This window comes from Oncorhynchus mykiss, chromosome 2 (genome assembly GCF_013265735.2).
Source record: "Oncorhynchus mykiss isolate Arlee chromosome 2, USDA_OmykA_1.1, whole genome shotgun sequence".
Classification (NCBI taxonomy): domain Eukaryota; kingdom Metazoa; phylum Chordata; class Actinopteri; order Salmoniformes; family Salmonidae; genus Oncorhynchus; species Oncorhynchus mykiss.
In genome coordinates, this window is record NC_048566.1 from 59511006 (window position 1) to 59535071 (window position 24066).

Sequence of the window (24066 nt, forward strand, 5' to 3'; positions counted from 1 at the left end):
AATAACCGGCAATGCAATCCAAGCACTGGGTGGCAGGCCGAATGCCCAGAACTGCTGCTTGAAGCCGAGTTGGGACTGAACAGCTTGTTTTTGAAACAGTAAAATGTACTCAAATTAACCACACTTTATGCGTATTTAAAACATATTCCATTAATTAAATAATAAAACAGTATAGATATTACAAAATAAAACAACAATTAACAAAAAAACACATATCCACTGGAAGTACTCTAACCATCATTGTTTTGGGCATTTTGCCAAGAGGTCTGAGACTTATGACGAGCTTGCTGTTGTTGTACTATGACTCTAAAATATAATGATGATGATGATGATCAAAATGAAGGCGTTGGTGTGTTTTGAGATGAAAATATCATAACAGCCCCTGTCATTCCAACATCTGTTATTTGTTTCTTGCACAGTGAAATTCGCTGGCACAGCTATGTACTGCTTTAAAAACACCATGCAAAATATCAAAAATAACTGTAATTGTCTGTGTAGGATAATGGAAAAACACAATGTATTAAATACATTGGTGGGAGAGTTTAAAGGAGAAATGTAGACCTACGGCTAGTATGGCAGTGTGATGCTGATGAAATTGACAACCATTAGGAAAATAGAAATTACATGCAACCTGTCACCGACGTAATGATTAACCAGTGATCAATTTTAGTGAAGCAGGTGGTGGTCAATGCTGACACGAGTGCATAAACTGGAAACCGAAACAGATTTGTTCTGTCTTGCAAAGCATGAGTGGTACATTCAGTGCAGGCCTTATGTTTAGCCTACGAATTATGGCTTTAAATGAGCTTCTAAATACACTGTAAAACCAGGTGTTCAGGATCTAAACACATACTGTACAGTAACTAAACCCTTTTAAAAGGCATCAAGGCATTTAAAATGTCAATGAAAATGCATCACGGTGTTTAGATTGTAAACACTAGAAAATATTTAATCGCCGTAAGACATTTTAAACACATGAAAATGTTTATTCAGCACACATTGTTTAGGTTTTAAAGACTAAACACTGGGGGTGTTGTTTTAAAACTGTAGGGCGTAATGCCGTGTTTGCATATTTCCCAGCATGCCTTTTGAGCGAATGTGAGAGATGCCTACACATGACTGAGTTTGTTAGTGAGAGAGATGGTTATTGCATTAAAAAATATATATACACTCTTGAAGCCTTCACCAAGAGACTGACTAAGTGAATGTGCTTCAATTAAAAATAAACCCTTTATGAACATATATCATATTATGGCCCAGTTATCCTCAACAGTGTGAGCTGAAAATCCTGGATGATGTGCCACATCAGACCTGCAAATCATAATATGCTTGTTTGTGAAGTGGCTACTAATTCCTATCAGAATCCAGCCAGAGTGAGGATAATCACCCACAACCTGCAACCAGAATGACTGTCACGCTGAAGGATTTATCAAACTACCTAAAATGACGTGGGCACCGACTGAAGTCCACGATGACTTCAATTACAGAGCCCCCGACACCTCTCTGATTCAGAATATATATGACATTTTTTATTTTGGAAAAGTTTTATTGTTGCATTTCCTTTAAAACAGCTCATATATTTTTGCACATCCTTTTATACACATAAAAACGGCATAAAAGCATAATGCACAGCATTTGAATAATACAATTAAGTTTGTTAAAAAGTGCATGTTGTTTAAACCAATAAAAACAACCATAAATAAAAGTACTTTTTTATGTAAAACATCCAATTCTGTAAAAGCCATTTAAGATGTGTATAAATTATTTAACAAAAGTAAAACATTTTTAAGACATGAAAAACATGTTAAAAAGTCACTTTGGTCCTTTGTACAGGAACGGGGTGAGTCCTTATCAAACTCGCCTCCGAATCAATTTCCATCCGGTCCGTCGGGGCCCATAAGAGATCCCTCCCCTAGGCGCCGCGGCGCTGTCAGTCCATGGCCGCCGGGACCTTGGGTGTTGTGGGGGACCCTTCGCCTGGGGTCGAGGCCCGCTTTCTTCTGTACCACCCCAGGGCTTCCGTGGCTACCATGGCCACTGCCTGGGGGGTGGTCTCTACTCATTTCACTACCAGCAGGTTGCGGGAGGACCACAGTGCTTCCTTCAGACACGTGAGGGTGGGCCAGAGCTTTGTGAAGGCCTTCGGTGGAATATGCCTTCGGCCCACCCCGTACAGCACGAGCTGGGTGGGGTATTAGGTCCTCCCCTGCTGGCAGACACAGGGAGATCAGGGGGCCCTTGGTCGATTTTTATTTATTTATTATTATTTAATTTTGTAAAAGTTTTATTGTTGCATTTCCTTTAAAACAGCTCATATATTTTTGCACATCATTTTATACACATAAAAACGGCATAACGGCAGGGTAGCCTAGTGGTTAGAGCGTTGGACCGAAAGGTTGCAAATTCAAATCCCTGAGCTGACATGGTACAAATCTGTCATTCTGCTCCTGAACAGGCAGTTAACCCACTGTTCCTAGGCCATCATTGAAAATAAGAATTTGTTCTTAACTGACTTGCCTAGTTAAATAAAAAAGCATAAAAGCATAAAACACAGCATTTCAATGTTACATTTAAATTAGTTAAAAAGTACATGTTGTTAAAACCAATGCTTATTGAAATGATCGATTATCAAAGATTTATCGGTGGTGACAGTGTTTCCTAGCCTCAGTGCAGTGGGCAGCTGGGAGGAGGTGCTCTTATTCTCCATGGACTTTACAGTGTCCCAAAACATTTTGGAATTAGTGCTACAGGATGCAAATTTCTGCTTGAAAAAGCTAGCCTTAGCTTTCCTAACTGACTGTGTAAATTGGTTCCTGACTTCCCTGAAAAGTTGCATATCATTGGGGCTATTCGATGCTAATGCAGTACACCACAGGATGTTTTTTGTGCTTGTCAAGGGCAGTCAAGTCTGGGGTGAACCAAGGGCTATATCTGTCCTTAGTTCTACATTTTTTGAATGGGGCATGTGCATTTAAGATGGTGAAGAAAGCACTTTTAAAGAGCAACCAGGCATCCTCTACTGACGGGATGAGGACAATATCCTTCCAGGATACCCGGGCCATGTCGATTAGAAAGGCCTGCTTGCTGAAGTGTTTAAGGGAGCGTTTGACAGTGATGAGGGGTGGTCGTTTGACCGTGGACCCATTACGGATGCAGGCAATGAGGCAGTGATCGCTGAGATCCTGGTTGAGGACAGCAGAGGTGTATTTAGAAGGCAGGTTGGTCAGGATGATATCTATGAGGGTGCCCATGGTTACAGATTTAGGGTTGTACCTGGTGTAGGTTCCTTGATAATTTGTGTGAGATTGAAGTTATCTAGCTTAGATTGTAGGACGGCCGGGGTGTAAAGCACATCCCAGTTTCGGTCACCTAACTGTACGAACTCTGAAGATAGATGGGGGGCAATCAATTCACATATGGTGTTCAGGGCACAGCTGGGGGCTGAGGGCGGTCTATAACAAGCGGCAATGGTGAGAGGCATTTCTGGAAAGGTGAATTTTTAAAAGTAGAAGCTTGAATTGTTTGGGCACAGACCTGCTGCATCTAATGTACATTATCCCAGGGGCGTTGGCAGACACAATGTAATGTATGTCCCCCTAACTGCCTTGAATACCTCTTTCGATCCTACAGCTATTGTTTGCAGTAATCATGTGCCTATAAACCAGGGTTACACTGTTAGCACTGAGGCGGTGTGCCCTAGTAGGAAGTCCACTGTGTGCAGCTCACCGTGCATTATTAGCTATTAACATGAGCAAGTCTACTTCTGATAAGCTTCCCAGTAAAGCATTAAAAAAGTGCTAAAAAAATAGCCCGTATTAACATGTGTAGCCTAAGAAATAATGCTTGAGAAGTCAATAACTTAGTTGTAACAGATTACATTTATCTCTGAAGCGCACTCCGATAATACCTTTGATGATACAGTGGTAGCAATATATGGTTATGAAGTCTACCGAAAAAAACTGAAATTCCAACGAGAGCGGTGTCGCGGTCTTTATTCAGAACCACATTTCTGTAAACATCTCATGTTAAATACTGTTGAAGTAATATGGCTACAGGTTCATCTGCATCACCTAAAGCCCATTCTTGTGGGAAACTGCTATAGACCATCAAGTGCTAACAGTCAATATCTGGAGAATATGTGTGAAATGCTTGATATTTTATGTGATATCAACAGAGAAGTATATTTTGAGGGAGATTTAAATATTGACTGGCTTTCATCACACTGCCCACTCAATAAAAAAACTTCAAACTGTAACCAGTGCCTGCAATCTGGTTCAGGTTGTCAGTCATCCTACCAGGGTAGTTACGAACAGCACAGGAATGTCTGGTGAGTATGAAGGCCATGGAAGAACTGGGACATTTTCCGCTTCCAGAAGTTGTGTACAGATCCTTGCGAAATAGAGCTATCCATTATCATGCTGAAACATGAGGTGATGGCAGTGGATGAATGGCACGGTATATCTGTCAATTATAATTGCCATCGATAAAATTAAATTGTGTTTGTTGTAGCTTACCGTACCATTACCCCACCACCCAACTCTGTTCACAACATTGACGTCAGCAAACCACTCACCCACACGATGCCATACACGCTGTCTGCCATCTGCCCAGTACAGGTAAAAACTGTGATTTATCTGTGAAGAGCATACTTCTCCAGCGTGCTGTTGAGCACTGAATTTGGTTATGATGCCGAACTACAGTCAGGTCAAAGAACCTGCTGAGAAAGACAAGCACGCAGATGAGCTTCCCTGAGACAGTTTCTGACTTTGTAGAAATGTTTCGGTTGTGCAAACCAACAGTTTCATCAGCTGTCCAGGTGGCTAGATTCAGACGATCCCACAGTTGAAGAAGCAGGATGTGAAGGTCCTGGGCCGTCATGTTTACATGTGGTCTGCATTTGTGAGGCTGGTTGGCCGTACTGCTAAATTCTCTAAAACGGCTTATAGTAGAGAAATTCTAATTTAATTATTTGGCAACAGCAATGGTGGACATTCTTGCAGTCAGCATACCAACTGCACGCTCCCTCAGAACTTGAGAAATGTGTTGCTTTGTGTTGTGTGTCTAAACTGTACATTTTGAAGTGGCCTTTTATTGTCTCCAGCACAAGGTGCACCTGTGTAATGATCATGCTGTTTAATCAGCTTCGTGATATGCCACACCTGTCAGGTGGATGGATTCTTTTGGAAAATGAAAAATGCTCAATAATAGGGATGTAAACAGATTTGTGCACAACATTTGAGGCTTTGTAGTGACAGGGTGTATTGATACAACATCCAAAGTGTAATTAATAACTTCACCATGTTCAAAGGGATATTCAATGTTTGATTTCTTTACTTTTACCCATCTACCAATAGGTGCCCTTCTTGGCGAGGCATTCGAAAACCTCTGTGATTATGTGGTTGAATCTGTGTTTGAAATTCACAGCTCGATTGAGGGGCCCTAAAGATGATTGTATGTGTGGGGTACAGAGATGAAGTAGTCATTCTAAAATCATGTTATAAACTATTTTTGCAAGCCGAGTGAATCCATGCTATTTTTTTATGTGACTTAAGCACATTTATACTCCTGAACGTATTTAGGCTTGCCAAAGGGGTTGAACACTTATTGACTCAAGACATTTCAGATTTTCATTTTTAATTCATTTATAAGAAAAAGTCAAGGGTTGTGAATACTTTCTGAAGGCACTGTAAGTATCATTGCCATAGATGAATAGGTTCAACTTTTAATTACATTCACTTACAAATTTTGGCACTAGTAGAGCAGCTACAGTGCACTCCTTAATTATTGGGACAGTGAAGCATTTGGATTTGAAATCAAACAATGACTAACGGGTTAAAGGGCACTGTCACCTTTAATTTGAGGGTATTTCCATCCATATCGGGTGAACCATTTAGAAATTACAATACTTTTTGTACGTAGCTCCCCCATTTTAGGGGAGCAAAAGTTTTTGGACTAATTCACTTATATGTGCATTAATGTCATAAAAAAATGCAGTATTTGTTCCCATAGTCATAGTACGCAATGACTACATCAAGCTTGTGACTTTGTTGGATGCATTTGCTGTTTGTTTTGGTTGTGTTTCAGATTATTTTGTGACCGATAGAAATGAATGGTAAATAATGTATTGTGTCATTTAGTCACTTTTATTGTAAATAAGAATGGAATATGTTTCTAAACACTAAACACTAAATACATGATTACGGATAATCCTGAATGAATTGTGAATAATGATGAGTGAGAAATTTACCGTCGCACATATCATACCCCCGCCAAAAATGCTAAACTCCCATTATTGCAATGTTGAGAGGTTTAGAATGTCTTGGGGGTCTGATGTCTGTAACTTTCTTTCGTAATTTTTTTTTGCACATGACATATTCTAATATAATAATAATAATGATAATATTTACATATTGTAACAAAGTAGTAATTATCCCAACGTTGGGTTTTGCATAGGCTCTTAAGGAACTAATACATTTGGATTGTCATTATAGCTATAAAAATGTAAGTGTTCAAACTTAACATGTGATAACAATACAACAGGACAGATTAACTGGAATTGCATATAATCTCACGAGTGGCCAAAAATAACTATCTGAAAGCCACATCCCTAATAAGTCACGCCTCTCTAGTCTTCTGATCTGACCGACTGGGTCATAGCTCAATAACCCAGCATCAGTAACCCAGCATCAACAACCCAACCTTCTCTTTTTAAAAATAACAACCCAACTAAGTGAACCAATGCCTGCATCCCAACATTTGGGTCATCCGAACAACCCAACATTTTTTAGAGTGTACGGACAGGGCTAGTTCTTTGAAGCCACAGTATATTCTGGTTGAGTCTCTCATTAACTGATAAATTAAAGCTATATATTAACTTTAGGGGTTACAAACGTCCCTCTTTTTTAATTATGTCCTAATGGGAAGATAAGGACATCCACATGCAGGCTCTTTGGTCCCTGGAAATTAAGTTGTTCATATAAGGACTAAAGACAATACGAATTGTATTTGTTTCAACCCAGATCTTAATCACTTAATGGCATAAGTTCATCAATGTTGAGAGTAAATCACTTATTGCCTCTGGTATTCATTTAGCTATTGTTATCCTACGGCTCTGAAATCCCAGTTCAAGGGTTAACCTTCTGGGACTGACAGAACGTTGGCATTTTACGGGTGATTTCAATCATGTCAAAGCCACCAGATGCATTTGTATTTACAGCCGGTTTAATTTGTTGCAGTCTGTGAATGAGCTGAGATCGGCTCAAGCTGCCAGCCAATGAGTGGCATTTGTATTGCTGGCAGGCCTTTGCCTGTCTGTCTTTCTTTCTTCCATTCCCCCTCTCTTTGAATGCCAATGGGTCTAGCCTGTAGGGCCTGCCCGCGCACCCTGGCCTTTGACTGAAGTGAAATCAATCAGTCCTTCAATCACTCTCCAACCTTCCCTGGCTATGCCAGTTCTCCCTATCTGTCCGACTGTCCGTCTGTCTGTCTAATTCCACCTTACAGTTTCCCCTCTCTTCTCCATTACGCTGTGTCCAGCTGAGAAATGTGAAATTGTGGTTCCCTTTGGTTTTTAAGTTATTTTGGGGTGAATGTGCTCCTTAAACAGGATGAAATTAAGTTTTAAGTCAGGTAGTTCTTAATGTTCTGACAACGTCGCAGGGATTTGTCTTTCCATTGCTATTCTCATGTGTAACATATAGTAGATGTCTGGGGAGTAGTTTCCATTGTGGAATTGATCAATTACTAGTTTTTCAATAAATACTTACACTATGTCTTCCTTGTCTGCACAGATCCCTCAGATCAGCTATGCATCCACAGCGCCCGAGCTGAGTGACAACACACGCTACGACTTCTTCTCCCGTGTGGTGCCACCAGACTCCTACCAAGCTCAGGCCATGCTGGACATCGTAACGGCGATGGGCTGGAACTATGTGTCGACCCTGGCCTCAGAGGGGAATTACGGTGAAAGTGGCGTGGAGGCTTTCGTCCAGATCTCCAGAGAGTCTGGTAAGTGGGATGGGGCTCTTTTTACTGGCACAAAATGGCTGCTCAATGAGGTTTTAATTGAAACTTTTTATAGATATGGCTACTGAATGTGAGCTGTCTTTGTGACGCCATGATGGAGGATAAAGAAATGTGATTGAATCCAAAAGTGTGATTCTCTCCTAATACACAGCAAGGCTTTTATTCTTCGGGTAGGCATCCCGCTAGCGGGACAACATCCGGTGAAATTGGAGGGCGCGCAATTCAAATATATAATCGGAATATTAAACATTCATGAACATACAAGTATCTTATATCATTTAAAAGCTTTAATTATTGTTTATTGCGTTGTCCGATTTACAATAGGCTTTACGGTGAAAGCATACCATGCGATTGTCTGAGGACGGCGCCCCACATCATCATATTTTTCAACTAGCAAAGGCTACATAAAATCACAAATAGCGTTTAAATAAATCACTTGCTTTTGAAGATATTCCTCTGTTTTCAATCCCAAGGGTCCCAGCTACAACATGAATGGTCGTTTTGTTAGATAAAATCCTTCTTTAAATCCCAAAACGTCAGTTTAGTCGGCGCCATCGATTTCAGTAATCCACTCGTTCAACATGCAGACAAAGGAGTCCCAAAAGCTACCGCTAAACTCCATCCAAAAAAGTCAAACAACGTTTCTATTTAATCCTCAGGTACTCTAAAATGTTAATAAACTATAATATTCCATACAGAAAGTAGTATGTTCAATAGGAAAGCAAAATTAGTAAGCATGCGCCCTCTCCCTCATGCACGGAAAGACTGATATTGCTCTGGTGCTCTCCTAACCAAAATTCTTGCTTGTTTTTCAAAAAAACGACCGAGTTCCAAACTGCATGTGGAAGCAACGTCAGTACAATAACTTTTTGTTGGGAGCTTCATGAAATGGGTTTCCATGGCCGAGCAGTTGCACACAAACATAAAATCACAATGCGCAATGCCAATCGTCGACTGGAGTGACGTGAGGCTCACCGCCATTGGACTGGAGCAGTAGAAACACGTTCTCTGGAGTGATGAATAACGCTTCACCATTTGGCAGTCCGATGAATTTGGGTTTGTCGGATGCCAGGAGAGCGCTCCCTGACAAAATGCATATTACCCACTGCAAAGTTTGGTGGAGGAGGAATAATTGTCTGGGGCTGTTTTTCATGGTTCGGGCTAGGCCCCTTAGTTCTAGTGAAGGGAAATCTTAAGTCCCTCGCCGAGTCAGGATCGTTCCATACCGCGTTGACCCACTCCAGGGCTTTACCTGAGAGGCAGGAGACGAGGGCGTTCACGCTCTCACCCCTCGAAGGAGCCGGACGAACGGTCGCCAGGTATAGGTCCATCTGAAGTAAGAACCCCTGGCACCCGGCCGCCGTCCCATCGTACTCCCTCGGGAGGGCGAGTCTAATCATTACCTGAGCACTACAGCATACATTCTAGACGATTCTGTGTTTCCAACTTGTCAGCATGACAATACCCCAGTGCACAAAGCGAGGTCCATACAGATATGGTTTGTCGAGATCGGGGAAGAACATGACTGGCCTGCACAGAGTCCTGACATCAACTCCAACAAACAACTTTTGGATGAATTGGAACACTGACTGCGAGCCAGGCCAAATCGCCCAACATCAGTGTCCGACCTTACTAATGCTCTTGTGGCTGAATGGAAGCAAGTCCCAGCAGCAATGTTCCAACATCTAGTGGAAAGCCTTCCCAGAAGTGTGGAGGCTTTTTTATATTTAAATTCTTAATTTTTTAACCTTTATTTAACTGTTATAGCAGCAAAGGGAGACAAACTCCATGTTAATGCCAATGTTTTTGGAAAGAGATTTTTGACAAGTAGGTGTCTACATATTTTTGGTCATGTAGTGTATCTGGGGAGGATAAAAAATAATGTATGTGTTAACTTTCCAAGAGCACAGTGGTCTCCATCATTGGGAAATTGAAAAAATATGGAGCTACCCAGATTTGCCTAGAGCTAGCCATCTGATCAATCTGAGCAAGAAGGACCTTGGTCAGGGTGGTGACCCAGAACCCAATGACCACTCTGACATAACTACAGGGTTATTTGACTGAGATGTGAGAACTTGCCAGAAAAAAATGTATACAGCACTTCACCAATCTGGGCTTTATTGGACAGTGGCCAGATGGAAGCCACTCCTGAGAAAAAGGCATGTGACAGCACACCCAGAGTTCGCAAAAAGGCACGTGAAAGACTAAGATCATAATGCAAAAGAATATGTGGTCTGATGAGACAAAAATGTTACTCTATAGCCTGAATGAAAAGCGCTATGTCTGGAGAAAACCAGGCACAGGTCTGTCTAACACCATCCCTACTGTGGAGCATGGTGGTGGCAGCATCGTGCTATGGGGATGCTTTTCAGCGGCTGGGAGACTGGTAGGAATAGAGGGAACAATGAATGAGGCCTAAATACAGGCAAATCCTTGATGAGAACTTGCTTCAGAGTGCAAACGACCTTAGAGATGGGGCGAAAATTTACAATGACCCCAAGCATACTACAGCCAAACAAAGCTGGAATGGCTTTTGAACAAGAATGTGAAAGTCGTTGAGTGGCCCAGCCAATGCCCAGACTTGAATCCCATTGAACATCTGTGGAAAGACATGAAGATTGCTGTTCAACCTGCTGCTCCCCATCTAAGTTAGCAGAGTTTGAGAAGAATCTGCAAGGAAAAATTAGGTAAAATCCCCATATCCAGATGTGCAAAGCGGATACAGACATACCGAAGACAACTCAAAGCTATAATCATGATAAAAGGTGCTTCTACAAAGTATCGACTCAACGAATATTTTCAGTATTTTATAAATATGCTACAGTTATTAAAAAACATGTTTTCACTTTTCACTTTGTGATTATGGGGTATATATTGTATATAAGTGGGAAAAACATACATTTAATCCATTTTAAAATAATCAAAATTATCAATAAGTCTAAGGGTATGAATACCTTCTGAAGGCGTTGTATACCACAATGTGTTATGGGTACATAATCACGATAGGAGAAGGTTGCGATCGCCCATATCTAATAGCAATAGTCAGTGTAATTGATTCTCCATATCGCAAGTAAGTGCACAGCTGTATTTCTTTCTAGGGGCTCTCTCATAGTACAACTCCGTTCTCTTTGAGCCCTCTAATTAAATTATTATTGCAGCTTTCAGCCAGTGTGGACATAAGGCCACATATTCATTATATTGTCATTGCTGAATTAAAATGAATCAGCTGTAACGTGCACAGTGGGGCCTGAAATGATTGACACCCTTGATAAAGATGAGCCATAATGACTGTATAAAATAAATCATTAAAATACTGAGCTATGCTCCAAAAAATTGGGAAATGATATTATTTTACAGTATACTAATACAATGGCTCAGAGAAAGAGATTTTGTTTAACAGGTAATCCCTTTTTCCTCAAAAAGGTAGGGGTCAAAATCTAAAATGTAGTTTTTGGTCCCATATTCCAAGCACACAATGATTACATCAAGTTTGTGACTCTCCAAACTTATTGGATGCATTTGCAGTTAGTTTTAGTTGTGTTTCTGATTGTTTTGTGCCCAATAGTAAACGATGGTAAAGAATGTATTGTGTGGAGTCACTTTTATCATAAATAAGAATGGAATATGTTTCGAAACACTTCTACATTCATGTGGATGCTACCATGATTATGGATAATCCTGAATGAATCGTGACTAATGATGAGTGAGAAAGTAACAGAGGGTCAAAGATCACACGCCCAAGACATGATAACCTCCCCTGTTATTGGTCATGGTGAGAGGTGAGCATGTTAGCATTGCTGAGCTAGCTGTCTCTAATCAATTGGGCTCAGAAACAATTATCTACACTTGTAACATAACTGCAAGACTCCATAGGCTTCTCTCCAGACCTGAGGGCCTGGGAGGAAAAGCATATCTCCTCATGTTAAAAGTCAGCAATGACTCCATCACTATTACACAGAGGAAAATAACCTCCCAGAGGATAAATAAAGATGCCAACTGCTACCCGAGTAACCGTAAATGTGTCTCGCTGCCAGGCTGGTTGAAATTACGGAAAACTTTCACTAGGCACAGAGTTTCTGACCTCATTGGCATGGATAAATTGTCATGGACTAGGAATCCACTTACATAATATCATGGAAAATGGAATTTAGTCTCTTGCCCAGGACCAACTCGTTTGAATTACCATTCATTTTTCAACTGCAGAATCACTAACACCCATGTAAAAATATCAAAATGCCTTTAAATAAAAATGTCTAAGGCCTGGTAATCCTATTAGGGTTAGATTAAATAGATGTTCTCCTGGTTTACATTTGAAGTTTGAAATTTATGTTTGCCATTAGCTCCTGCTCCTAACCTGTGCTTACACTTTGCCCACCTGGGGTTGGCAGTAGTGCTTGTGGTAGTAGAAGTGTGAGGTCAATCAGAGTTCAGTAGGTCCCAGGTGCATCTAAATAGTCTAAAGTGGCTTCCATCCTCTCCTCCTCTCTCTGTCACATCTCTCTCATCTGCACTGATCCATTTAGACAGGAGAAGTGAAAGCTATATGATGGAAGACCACCTGGGGATTTGTATTAATCTGTCTAGATCTTTGTTTTGATTCTTTCAAGTTTTTGCTATAAGCTTTTCATTTTGGCTTGTAGGTTATTTAGAGCCAAACCTTTCCCTATAACTAATTTTGGTTAACCCCGAACTAAAATCTAGCATCATTTACCATTTATGCTTACGTAGTCTATCCACAAGAGATTACCCTTGAGCAAAGTTATTCAATTCCCAGACTCAATGCTGTTGATGGCTGCCATTCATCAACTCCTTTGCAACGCATACTGTATGGTGGAACAAAGGTACATTAAACGCAGCATTCCTTACATGTTAACAGAGCAATTCTGGTCTCAAGGTGATAGTGTCCTTCTTCTATAAACACTGTGATCGATGTGTATGTGTATTTTATTTCCTCCAAAGAGCCATTTACCAGTTGATTTATTCCCCCTATGCACACACAACATTCCTCTTGACTATCTGTGTATACTATATGTACCGGCAGTTGAGGCTGTGTTATTGTTTGCTGAATACCTGAGTTTATAGATGAATGGATGATGAAATTAATGCATGAATGAGTGGATAAAAAATCGAAAGTAGCTTTTTAGTCTAGTTGATGTTGAGCATATGGAACAGTGCACTAATGACTAAAAACACGGTACATTTGGTAAATTGGAGTAATCCAGACAACGCACCCTCTTCATTTCAGCAGTGTACCCTGAGAGTACCTCTCTGGAGGCGATGTTTTGCTTCAATGGTTTTTGGTTTTACTGTAAAGCGTCATTAAAATAGGGTGAAAATACCATGTTTAAAATACATCGCAGAAGCAATGCTGGTCTAGGAGGGAGATAAGGAACATTGAGGGCAGGACGAGTATGTGAAAGGAAAATAGTATCTTCAATTTACAGTAATGTTGATACTACAAAACTATCTGGTAGTCCCAGACACTCATTCATAAACAATAAATCTTTCATAGAAAGCAGATTTTATCCAAACACACAGTGACATTTTATTCAGAACTTCTCCTAAACAAGGCACTGAAAAGTGAAAAACAACAAAACTCGATGAAGAATCATGTAGGTCACTTGAAGCTTTCGGTGTACATAGCCGTGGGAAGTATGGGTGCTGAGGGTCCTGTAGCACCCTCTGAAAAATCGGAATATTTTTTAACATTTTAAAACCCTTTCAGAACCCATAGCGGCTGTCAACGGCCTTTCTTTAAATTACTATAGCGGTCGTGAACGGCCTTATTTTTCTAACAATAATATCTGTGACAAAATGGCTGTGTGTGTGTATTGTCATTTGACTTTAAAAAAAACTTTATTACCCCAAAATGACAGCGCCGAAGCAGACAAGTTTTTTCACTGTAAAAGAGTCTTTATCTATGTTGGTTGGTGATACGGATTCCCATACGTCCTTGAAATTTGTAAATCAAATCAAAATTTCTAATAAAATTTTATTTGTCACATGCACCGAATACAACACATGAAATGCTTACTTACAAGCCCTTAACCAACAATGCAGTTTTAAGAAAATCCCCCAAAAAGTAAGAGATAAGAATAACAAATAATTAAAGAGCAGCAACGAATAACAATAGCGGGGCTATATACAGGGGGTACCGGTACACAGTCAATGTGTCAATGTGGGGGGGAACCAGTGTCGAGGTAATTGAGTTAATTATGTACATGTAGGTAGCGTTATTAAAGTGGCTATGCATAGATAATAATGTGGTTGGCAATGCAAATATTTTGAGTAGCTATTTGATCAGCTGTTCATGAGTCTTATGGCTTGGGGGTAGAATCTGTTTAGAAGCCTCTTGGACCTAAACTTGGTGCTCTGGTAACGCTTGTCGTGCGATAGCAGAGAGAACAGATTATGACAGGGTGGCTGGAGTCTTTGAACATTTTTAGGGCCTTCCTATGACACAGCCTGGTGTAGAGGTCCTGGATTGCAGGAAGCTTGGCCCTGGTGATGTACTGGGCCGTACGCACTACCCTCTGTTGTGCCTTGCGGTCGAAGGCCGACCATACCAGTCGGTGATGCAACTCATCAGGCTACTCTCGATGGTGCAGCTGTAAAACCTTTTGAGGATCTGAGGACCTATGCCAAATCTTTTCAGTCTCCTGAGGGGGAATAGGTTTTGTCATGCCCTCTTCACAAATCAAATCAAATCAAATGTATTTACATAGCCCTTCTTACATCAGCTGATATCTCAAAGTGCTGTAGAGAAACCCAGCCTAAAACCCCAAACAAATCAAATCAAATTTATTTATATAGTCCTTCGTACATCAGCTGATATCTCAAAGTGCTGTACAGAAACTCAGCCTAAAACCCCAAACAGCAAGCAATGCAGGTGTAGAAGCACGGTGGCTAGGAAAAACTCCCTAGAAAGGCCAAAACCTAGGAGGAAACCTAGAGAGGAACCAGGCTATATGGGGTGGCCAGTCCTCTTCTGGCTGTGCCGGGTGGAGATTATAACAGAACATGGCCAAGATGTTCAAATGTTCATAAATGACCAGCATGGTCGAATAATAATAAGGCAGAACAGTTGAAACTGGAGCAAGCAATGCAGGTGTAGAAGCACGGTGGCTAGGAAAAACTCCCTAGAAAGGCCAAAACCTAGGAAGAAACCTAGAGAGGAACCAGGCTATATGGGGTGGCCAGTCCTCTTCTGGCTGTGCCGGGTGGAGATTATAACAGAACATGGCCAAGATGTTCAAATGTTCATAAATGACCAGCATGGTCGAATAATAATAAGGCAGAACAGTTGAAACTGGAGCAAGCAATGCAGGTGTAGAAGCACGGTGGCTAGGAAAAACTCCCTAGAAAGGCCAAAACCTAGGAAGAAACCTAGAGAGGAACCAGGCTATGAGGGGTGGCCAGTCCTCATCTGACTGTGCCGGGTGGAGATTATAACAGAACATGGCCAAGATATTCAAATTTTCATAAATGACCAGCATGGTCAAATAATAATCACAGTAGTTGTCGAGGGTGCAGCAAGTCAGCACCTCAGGAGTAAATGTCAGTCGGCTTTTCATAGCCGATCATTAAGAGTATCTCTACCGCTCCTGCTGTCTCTAGAGAGTTGAAAACAGCAGGTCTGGGACAGGTAGCACGTCCGGTGAACAGGTCAGGGTTCCATAGCCGCAGGCAGAACAGTTGAAACTGGAGCAGCAGCACGGCCAGGTGGACTGGGGACAGCAAGGAGTCATCATGACAGGTAGTCCTGAGGCATGGTCCTAGGGCTCAGGTCCTCCGAGAGAGAGAGAGAAAGAGAGAAAGAGAGAATTAGAGAGAGCATACTTAAATTCACACAGGACACCGGATAAGACAGGAGAAGTACTCCAGATATAACAAACTGACCCTAGCCCCCCGACACATAAACTACTGCAGCATAAATAATGGAGGCTGAGACAGGAGGGGTCAGGAGACACTGTGGCCCCATCCGATGATACCCCCGGACAGGGCCAAACAAGAAGGATATATCCCCACCCACTTTGCCAAAATACAGCCCCCACACCACTAGAGGGATATCTTCAACCACCAACTTACCATCCTGAGACAAGGCCGAGTATAGCCCACAAAGATCTCCGCACAGCTGTTTTGGTGTGCTCGGACCATGTTAGTTTTGTTGGTGATGTAGACGCCAAGGAAGTTAAAGCTCTCAACCTGCGCCACTACAGCCCCGTCGATGAAAATGGGCGCATGCTCGGTCCTCCTTTTCCTGTTGTCCACAATCATCTCCTTTGTCTTGATCATGTTGAGGAAGAGGATGTTGTCCTTGCACAACACGGTCAGGTCTCTGACCTCCTCCCTCTAGGCTGTCTCATTGTTGTCGGTTATCAGGCCTACCAATGTTGAGTCATCAGCAAACTTAATGATGGTGTTGGAGTTGTGCCTGGCCGTGCAGTCATGAGTGAACAGCGAGTACAGGAGAGGACTCAGCACACACCCCTGAGGGGCCTCTGTGTTGAGGATCAGCGTGGTGGATGTGATGTTACCTACCCTAACCACCTGGGGGAGGCCCGTCAAGAAGTCCAGGATCCAGTTGCAGAGGTGAGGTATTTAGTCCCAGTGTCCTTAGCTTAGTGATGAGCTTTGAGGGCACTATGGTGTTGAATGCTGAGCTGTAGTCAATGAATAGCATTTTCACATAGGTGTTCCTTTTGTCAAGGTGGGAAAGGGCAGTGTGGAGTGCAGTGGAGATCATGCATCATGGATCATGGATCATCATCTATGGATCTGTTGGTGCGTTGTTCAAATTGATGTGGGTCTAGGGTTTCTTGGATAATGGTGTTGATGTGAGCCATGACCAGCCTTTCAAAGCATTTCATGGCTACAGACGGTAGTCATTTAGGCAGGTTAACTTAGTGTTCTTGGGCACAGGAACTATGGTTGTCTGCTTGAAACATGTTGGTATTACAGACTCAGACAGGGAGAGGTTGAAAATATCAGTGAAGACACTTGCCAGTTGGTCAGTGCATGCTCGCAGTACACATCCTGGCAATCCATCTGGCCCAGCGCCCTTGTGAATGTTGACCTCTTTAAAGTTCTTACGCACATCGGCTGCGGAGAGCATCATCACACAGTCGTCCGGAACAGCTGATGCTCTCATGCATGTTTCAGTGTTACTTGCCTCGAAGCAAGCATAAAAATGATTTAGCTTGTCTGGTAGGCTCATGTCACTGGGCAGCTCTCGGCTGTGCTTCACTTTGTATTCTGTAATAGTTTGCAAACCCAGCCACATCTGACGAGCGTTGGAGCCGGTGTAGAGTGATTCGAGCTTAGTCCTGTATTGATGCTTTGTCTGTTTGATGCTTCGTCGGAGTGCACAGTTGGATTTCTTATAAGCTCCGGACCCTTGAAAGCAGAAGCTCTACCCTTTAGGTCGAATGTGGCCTAGCCAGTCTCCAGATCTCAACCCCATAGAAAATCTTTGGAGGGAGTTGAAAGTCTGTGTTGCACAGCAACAGCCCCCAGAAACATCACTGATCTAGAGGAGATCTGCATGGAGGAATGGGCCAAAATACCAGCAACAGTGTGTGAAAACCTTGTGAAGACTTACAGAAAACCTTTGACCTCTGTCATTGCCAACAAAGGGTATTTAACAAAGTATTGAGATAAACATTTGTTATTGACCAAATACTTATTTTCCACCATCATTTGCAAATAAATTCATAAAAAATCCTACAATGTGATTTTCTGGATTTTTTTTCTAATTTTGTCTGTTGTTGAAGTGTACCTATGAAGTGTACCTATGATGAAAATTACAGGCTTCTCTCATCTTTTTAAGTGGGAGAACTTGCACAATTGGTGGCTGACTAAATACTTTTTTGCCCCACTGTATGTACAATCACTGTGGGGACGACGTCCTCAATGCACTTATTGATAAAGACAGTGACTGATGTGGTGTACTCGTCAATGCCATTGGAAGAATCCTGGAATATATTCCAGTCTGTGCTAGCAAAACAGTCCTGTAGTTTAGCATCTGCTTCATCTGACCCACTTTTTTATAGACGAGTCACTGGTGCTTCCTGCTAATTTTTTTGATGTGTAAGCAGGAATCAGGAGGATAGAGTTATGGTCAGATTTGCCAAATGGAGGGCGAGAGAGAGCTTTGTACGCGTCTCTGAGTGTCTTACCAGAGGCTGCTGTTCTGTCCTGCCGAGTGTATAACCTACCGGCTGTATGTTCTTAATGTCGTCGTTCAGCCACGACTCGGTGAAACAAGATATTACAATTGTTAATGGCCCGTTGGTAGACTATACATGCTTTAAGTTTGTCCCATTTATTTTCCAGTGGTAGAATGTAGGAAAGGGCAGATTAGTCACCTGATCCTCACAAGGCATCCCGATCTCTTTCTGCGAAACCTACATTTCCTTTTCCAGCTTATCACGGGGATCTAGGCCTGGTGTGGTGTCTGTAGTATATCCCTCGCGTCCAACTCATTGAAGAAGAACTCCTCGTCCAATTTGATGTGAGTAATCCCAGTTCTGATGTCCAGAAGCTCTTTTCGGTCATAAGAGACAGTAGCAGCAACATTACGTACAAAACAAGTGACGAACAACGCAAAAAAGCAAACAAAATAGCAAGATTGGTTAAGAGCCGATTAGACGGCAGCCCTACCCTCCTGCGCCATCTTCTGTTGCAAAAAAGTGATACTGCCGAGGTGAGTGAAATAAGTAAACAGCAGATATACACTATATATACAAAAGTATTTGTACACCCCTTCAAATTATTGGATTTGGCTATTTCAGCCACAACCGTTAATGACAGGTGTATACAATTGAGCACATGGCCATGCCGAGAAGTGGTAGGCCACACAAGCTCACAGAACGGGACCGCCAAGTGCTGAAGCACGTTGTGCATCAAAATTGTCCGTCCTTTGTTGCAACACTCCCTACCGAGTTCCAAACTGCCTCTGGAAGCAACGTCAGCACAAGAACTGTTCATTTAGAGCTTCATGAAATGGGTTTCAATGGCCGAGCAACTGCACACAAGCCTTAGATCACAATGCGAAATGCCAAGCTTCGGCTGGAGTGTTGTAAAGCTTGCTGCCATTGGAGCAGTGGAAACGCATTCTCTGGAGTGATAAATCATGCTTCACCATTTGGCAGTCGGCGGACAAATCTGGGTTTGGTGGATGCCAGGAGAATGCTACCTGCCCCAATGCATAGTGCCAACTGTAAAGTTTGGTGGAGGAGGAATAATGGTCTGGTGATGTTTTTCATGGTTCGGGCTTAGTTCCAGTGAAGGGAAATCTTAACTTTACAGCATACAATGACATTCTAGACGATTCTGTGCTTCCAACTTTGTGGCAACAATTTGGCTAAGGCAGTTTCCTGTTTCAGTATGACAATTCCCCTGTGTAAAAATCAAGGATCATACAGAAATGGTTTGTCGAGATCTTTGTGAAAGAACTTGACTGGCCTCTACAGAGCCCTGACCTCAGCCCCATCGAACACATTTGGGAAGAATTGGCCTAATCACCCAATGTCAGTGCCAAAACTCACTTGTGCTCTTGTGGCTGAATGGAAGCAAGTCCCAGCAGCAATTATCCACCATCTTGTGGAAAGCCTTCCCGGAAGAGTGGAGGCTTTTATAGCAGCAAAGGCGGGACCAACTCCATGTTAATGCCCATGATATTGGAATGAGATGTTTGACGAGGATACTTTTGTTCATGTAATGTATTCAACAGTGTTTTTTTTATTGACCCCCAATCATATCCTGCCACTGCCCTCATGATGTTCATCACCTTAATTTGTGTACTTTCTTTCCTTCTTAATGCATCTTAGCCAATCAGTTGTGTTGTGACAAGATAGTGTTGGTATACAGAAGATAGCCCTAATTAGTAAAAGACCAAGTCCATATGATGGCAAGATCAGCTCAAATAAGCAAAAAGAAACGACAGTCCATCATTACTTTAAGACATGAAGGTCAGTCAATCCGGAAAATTTCAAGAACTTTCTTGAAAGTTTCTTCAAGTGCAGTCACAAAAACCATAAAGCGCTATGATGAAACTGGCACTCATGAGGACCACCACAGTAAAGGAAGACCCAGAGTTACCTCTGCTACACAGGATAAGTTCATTAGCCTCAGAAATTGCAGGCCAAATAAGTGCTTCACAGAATTTAAGTAAAAGACACATCTCAACATCAACTGTTCAGAGGACACTGCGTTAATCAGGCCTTCGTGGTCAAATTGTTGCAAAGAAACCACTACTAAAGGTCATCAATAAGAAGAAGAGACTTGCTTGTGCCAAGAAACACAAGCAATGGACATTAGACCAGTGGAAATCTGTCCTTTGGTCTGATGAGTCCACATTTGAGATTTTGGTTCCAACCTCCGTGTCTTTGTGAGACACGGAGTAGGTGAACGTGATCTCTGAATGTGTGGTTCCCACCGTGAAGCATGGAGGAGGTGTGATGGTGTGGGGGTGATTTGATGGTGACACTGTCAGTGATTTAGTTAGAATTCAAGCACACTTAACCTGCATGGCTACCACAGCATTCTGCAGCGATACACCACTCCATCTGGCTTGCGCTTAGTGGGAATATAATTTGTTTTTCAACAGGACAATGACCCAAAATACACCTCCAGGCTGTGTAAAGGCTATTTGAACAAGCAAAGTGATTGAGTGCTGCATCAAATGACATGGCCTCCACAATCACCTAACCTCAACCCAATTGAGATGGTTTGGGAGTGCTCAGCATATGTGGGAACTCCTTCAAGTCTGTTGGAAAAGCATTCCTCCTGAAGCTGGTTGAGAGAATGCCAAGAGTGTGCAAAGCTGTCCTCAAGCCAAAGGGTGGCTACTTTGAAGAATCTCAAATATGAAATTGATTTTGATTTGTTTAACACTTATTTGGTTACTACATAATTCCATATGTGTTATTTCATAGTTTTGATGTCTTCACTATTATTCTACAGTGTAGAAAATAGTACAAATAAAGAAAAACCCTTGAATGAGTAGGTGTGTCCAAACCTTTTAACTGGCACTGTAGGTGTTCTCCTGGTTGGAAACTGTCTGGAAAAAGAAGACTGTCATGTTTAATCTTGCAGAAGAGAACACTTATTGGCAAAATAAAATGCAGAGTGTTTAAGTTTCAAACACTAACATTTAGGTTATAAACGTGTCACATGTTTCATGGTTTTACAGTGTAGAGTAGCCTCTGTGTCATAAGAATGCTCTGTAAAATTTTCACGGAATATATCATTCAAATACGATAGAGATTCTGACCAATTTTGACCAGACAAATATTATCTTAAAAACATATGACAATATGACATTTGACCATTTTTAAGTACCATTATCAATTAATAACTGAACATTTCACGTTTATAACTGTAGACCAGACCTGGGTTCAAATACATATGAATTTGATTATTTGTTATTTAAATAATTATTTTCTATTTGAGAATTTTCAAATCATGTGTCCCTTATCAACTACTTCTATTGGAAGTATTTGAAAGTATTTTATAATAATTTCCTATAAATAATATATTATTTGAAAGTATTTTCAAGTAATCATTTCAAAGACCATTTTCAAATATCTGGGTGCGTGGGAGTGGATTTGAGTCAGTGTATTTTAGTGTTTTCAAATACATGCCAAAACTTTGTTTAACTAGGCAAATTATTTTTTACATTGATGGCCTAGGAACAGTGCGTTAACTGCCTTGTTCAGGGGCAGAACAACAGATTTTTACCTTGTCAGCTCTGGGATTTGATCTAACTTTTTGGTTACTGGCCCAATGCTCTGACCACTGGGTTACCTGCCGCCCCAGTATACAGTGCCTTTGGAAAGTATTCAGACCCCTTTACATTTTCCACATTTTGTTATATTACAGCCTTATTCTAAAATGTATTAAATAAAAATGTCTACACACAAATCCCCATGACTTCTTGATGAAAACCTTCCCAGAGTGCTCAGGACCTCAGACTGGAGTGAAGGTTCACCTTCCAACATGACAATGACCCTAAGCACACAGCCAAGGCAACACAGGAGTGGCTTTGGGACAAGTCTCTGAATGTTCTGGAGTGGCTCAGCCAGAGCCTGGACTTGAACCCAATCAAACCTCTCTGGAGAGACCTGAAAATAGCTGTGCAGCTACTCCCCCCATCCAAACTGACAGAGCTTGAGAGGATCTGCAGAGTGAGTGAGAGAAACTCCCCAAATACAGGTGTGCCAAGCTTGTAGCGTCATACCCAAGAAGACTTGATGCTGTAATTGCTGCCAAAGATGCTTCAGCAAAGTACTGACTAAAGGGTCTGAATATTTATGTAAATGTGATATTTCAGGTTTTTTTTATTTATAAATTAGCAAAAATGCCTAATAACCTGTTTTTGCTTTGTCATTATGGGGTATTTGGTGTAATATTCATGAGGGGGAAAAAAAGTTAATCAATTTTAGAATATGTCTGTTCCATAAAAAAATGTAGAAAAAAAATCATTTTCGAAGGCACTGTATTTCCAAATACATTCCAATATTCAATTAATGTTTTCAAATCAAAATAAGATCTGAATTCTGAACCCAGGTCTGAAGAATGACCTTGATCGTCTCCCATTATGCTAGTGTGTTTCATTTTTATCTCATAATTTATTTTCAACAGTGTTCTGTCTTATCTTGAGGTAATTATTAGTGTGTAAATCAAGCCGAGATTATCATTAGCATATTGACCGATGTGATAAGCAGCCATTAATATGCTCTGAAAGGGACTGGTTCTTTTACAAGACCTGCTAAAAAAGCAGAAAGTAGAAGCGCTAAATTAACTGTCATTACCCGTAACCAACATTTGCGACTATTTCTCACGTCAGATAGAGCAGCAACAAATTGTTAGTTAGCAACAAATGCCGGTTGAATCAATCACATCTATTCAAATGTATTCAAAACTGGCTAATACCATATCTGGGACTCTGAGTCATTGACTAAAGTAAATCCATCTTCAGAAGCATTGGACAGCAAGGCAGACAATCATTCATGTTCTCCCCTTCTTGTATCCCCAAGTGATGTGAGGGCACTATTAAAACGCAGTTCCACTTTCTTTTTTTTTTTTACATATTCTACCATGTTCAAAAGATTCATACTAGAAATGTATAAGTGCCAAAATTGAAAACCTATGAAAAATGTTTCAGTGCCAAAAATGAAAATCTCTCCAGAATGCATCTGAAATGAAGGGAAATGCAAAAGGAGATATGTTCCTACTATTCCTTACTGACATGTAGGCCCATCATGTGCAGAAGTTGATTAGAACAGGAATGTGCAGCAGGTGATGGTGGTGTCATATTGAGAATGTTACTTTATGCTTCTGTACTCTTCTTTTTAGGGGCCTATTATTAATGCTTTACTTTATATCACTGAAGAGCATTCGGTTTCGTGCATTCAGTTTCATGCCTCAAAGTTCAACGTCTCAAAGCTTAGGGAATAAAGAAATGAGTGGGCTTGTGCTTCCCATTGACACTTTTTCAGATGCAATATTTCCCTTGAACAAAAGATAAATAGAGATTCATTATTTATTTGCTGTTGCCATGACAAAAGTAATTGAATGAAAAGGTAATTTACATGCTTAGATGAAGACACGTTGATGATTTCCATTATTGCCCATAATTATACTGAACAAAAATAGAAACGCAACGTGTAAAGTGTAATGCACATGTAATGTACGCGTAATGTAAAGTGTTGTTCCAGCTCCCGACAATATGATGACAGCAGGAATGTTCTCTGGTGGACATTGTGTTGTGTTACAAAACTGCACATTTGAGTGGCCTTTTATTGTCCCCAGCACAACGTGCATCTGTGTAATGATCATGCTGTTTAATCAGCTTGTTGATATACCACACCTGTCAGGTGGATGGGATATCTTGGCAAAGGAGAAATGCTCACTAACAGGGATGTAAACACATTTAAGAGAAATAAGCTTTTTTGTGTGTACGGAACATTTCTTTCCGCTCATGAAACATGGGACCAAGACTTTTCATGTTACGTTCATATTTGTGTTCAGTGTTGT

The 24066-nt window shown here is 41.2% G+C and overlaps 1 protein-coding gene across 2 annotated transcripts in view; it reads left to right on the top strand.

Moving 5' to 3' along the window:
* LOC110492752 (metabotropic glutamate receptor 8) overlaps positions 1 to 24066 on the top strand; it is a 241073-nt gene that overhangs the window by 108829 nt on the left and 108178 nt on the right. For both annotated transcript variants that reach the window (XM_021567226.2, XM_036951948.1), the window contains exon 3: positions 7791 to 8007. In XM_021567226.2, coding sequence (XP_021422901.1) covers positions 7791 to 8007 — 217 coding nt within the window. The remainder of the gene's footprint in view (positions 1 to 7790; positions 8008 to 24066) is intronic.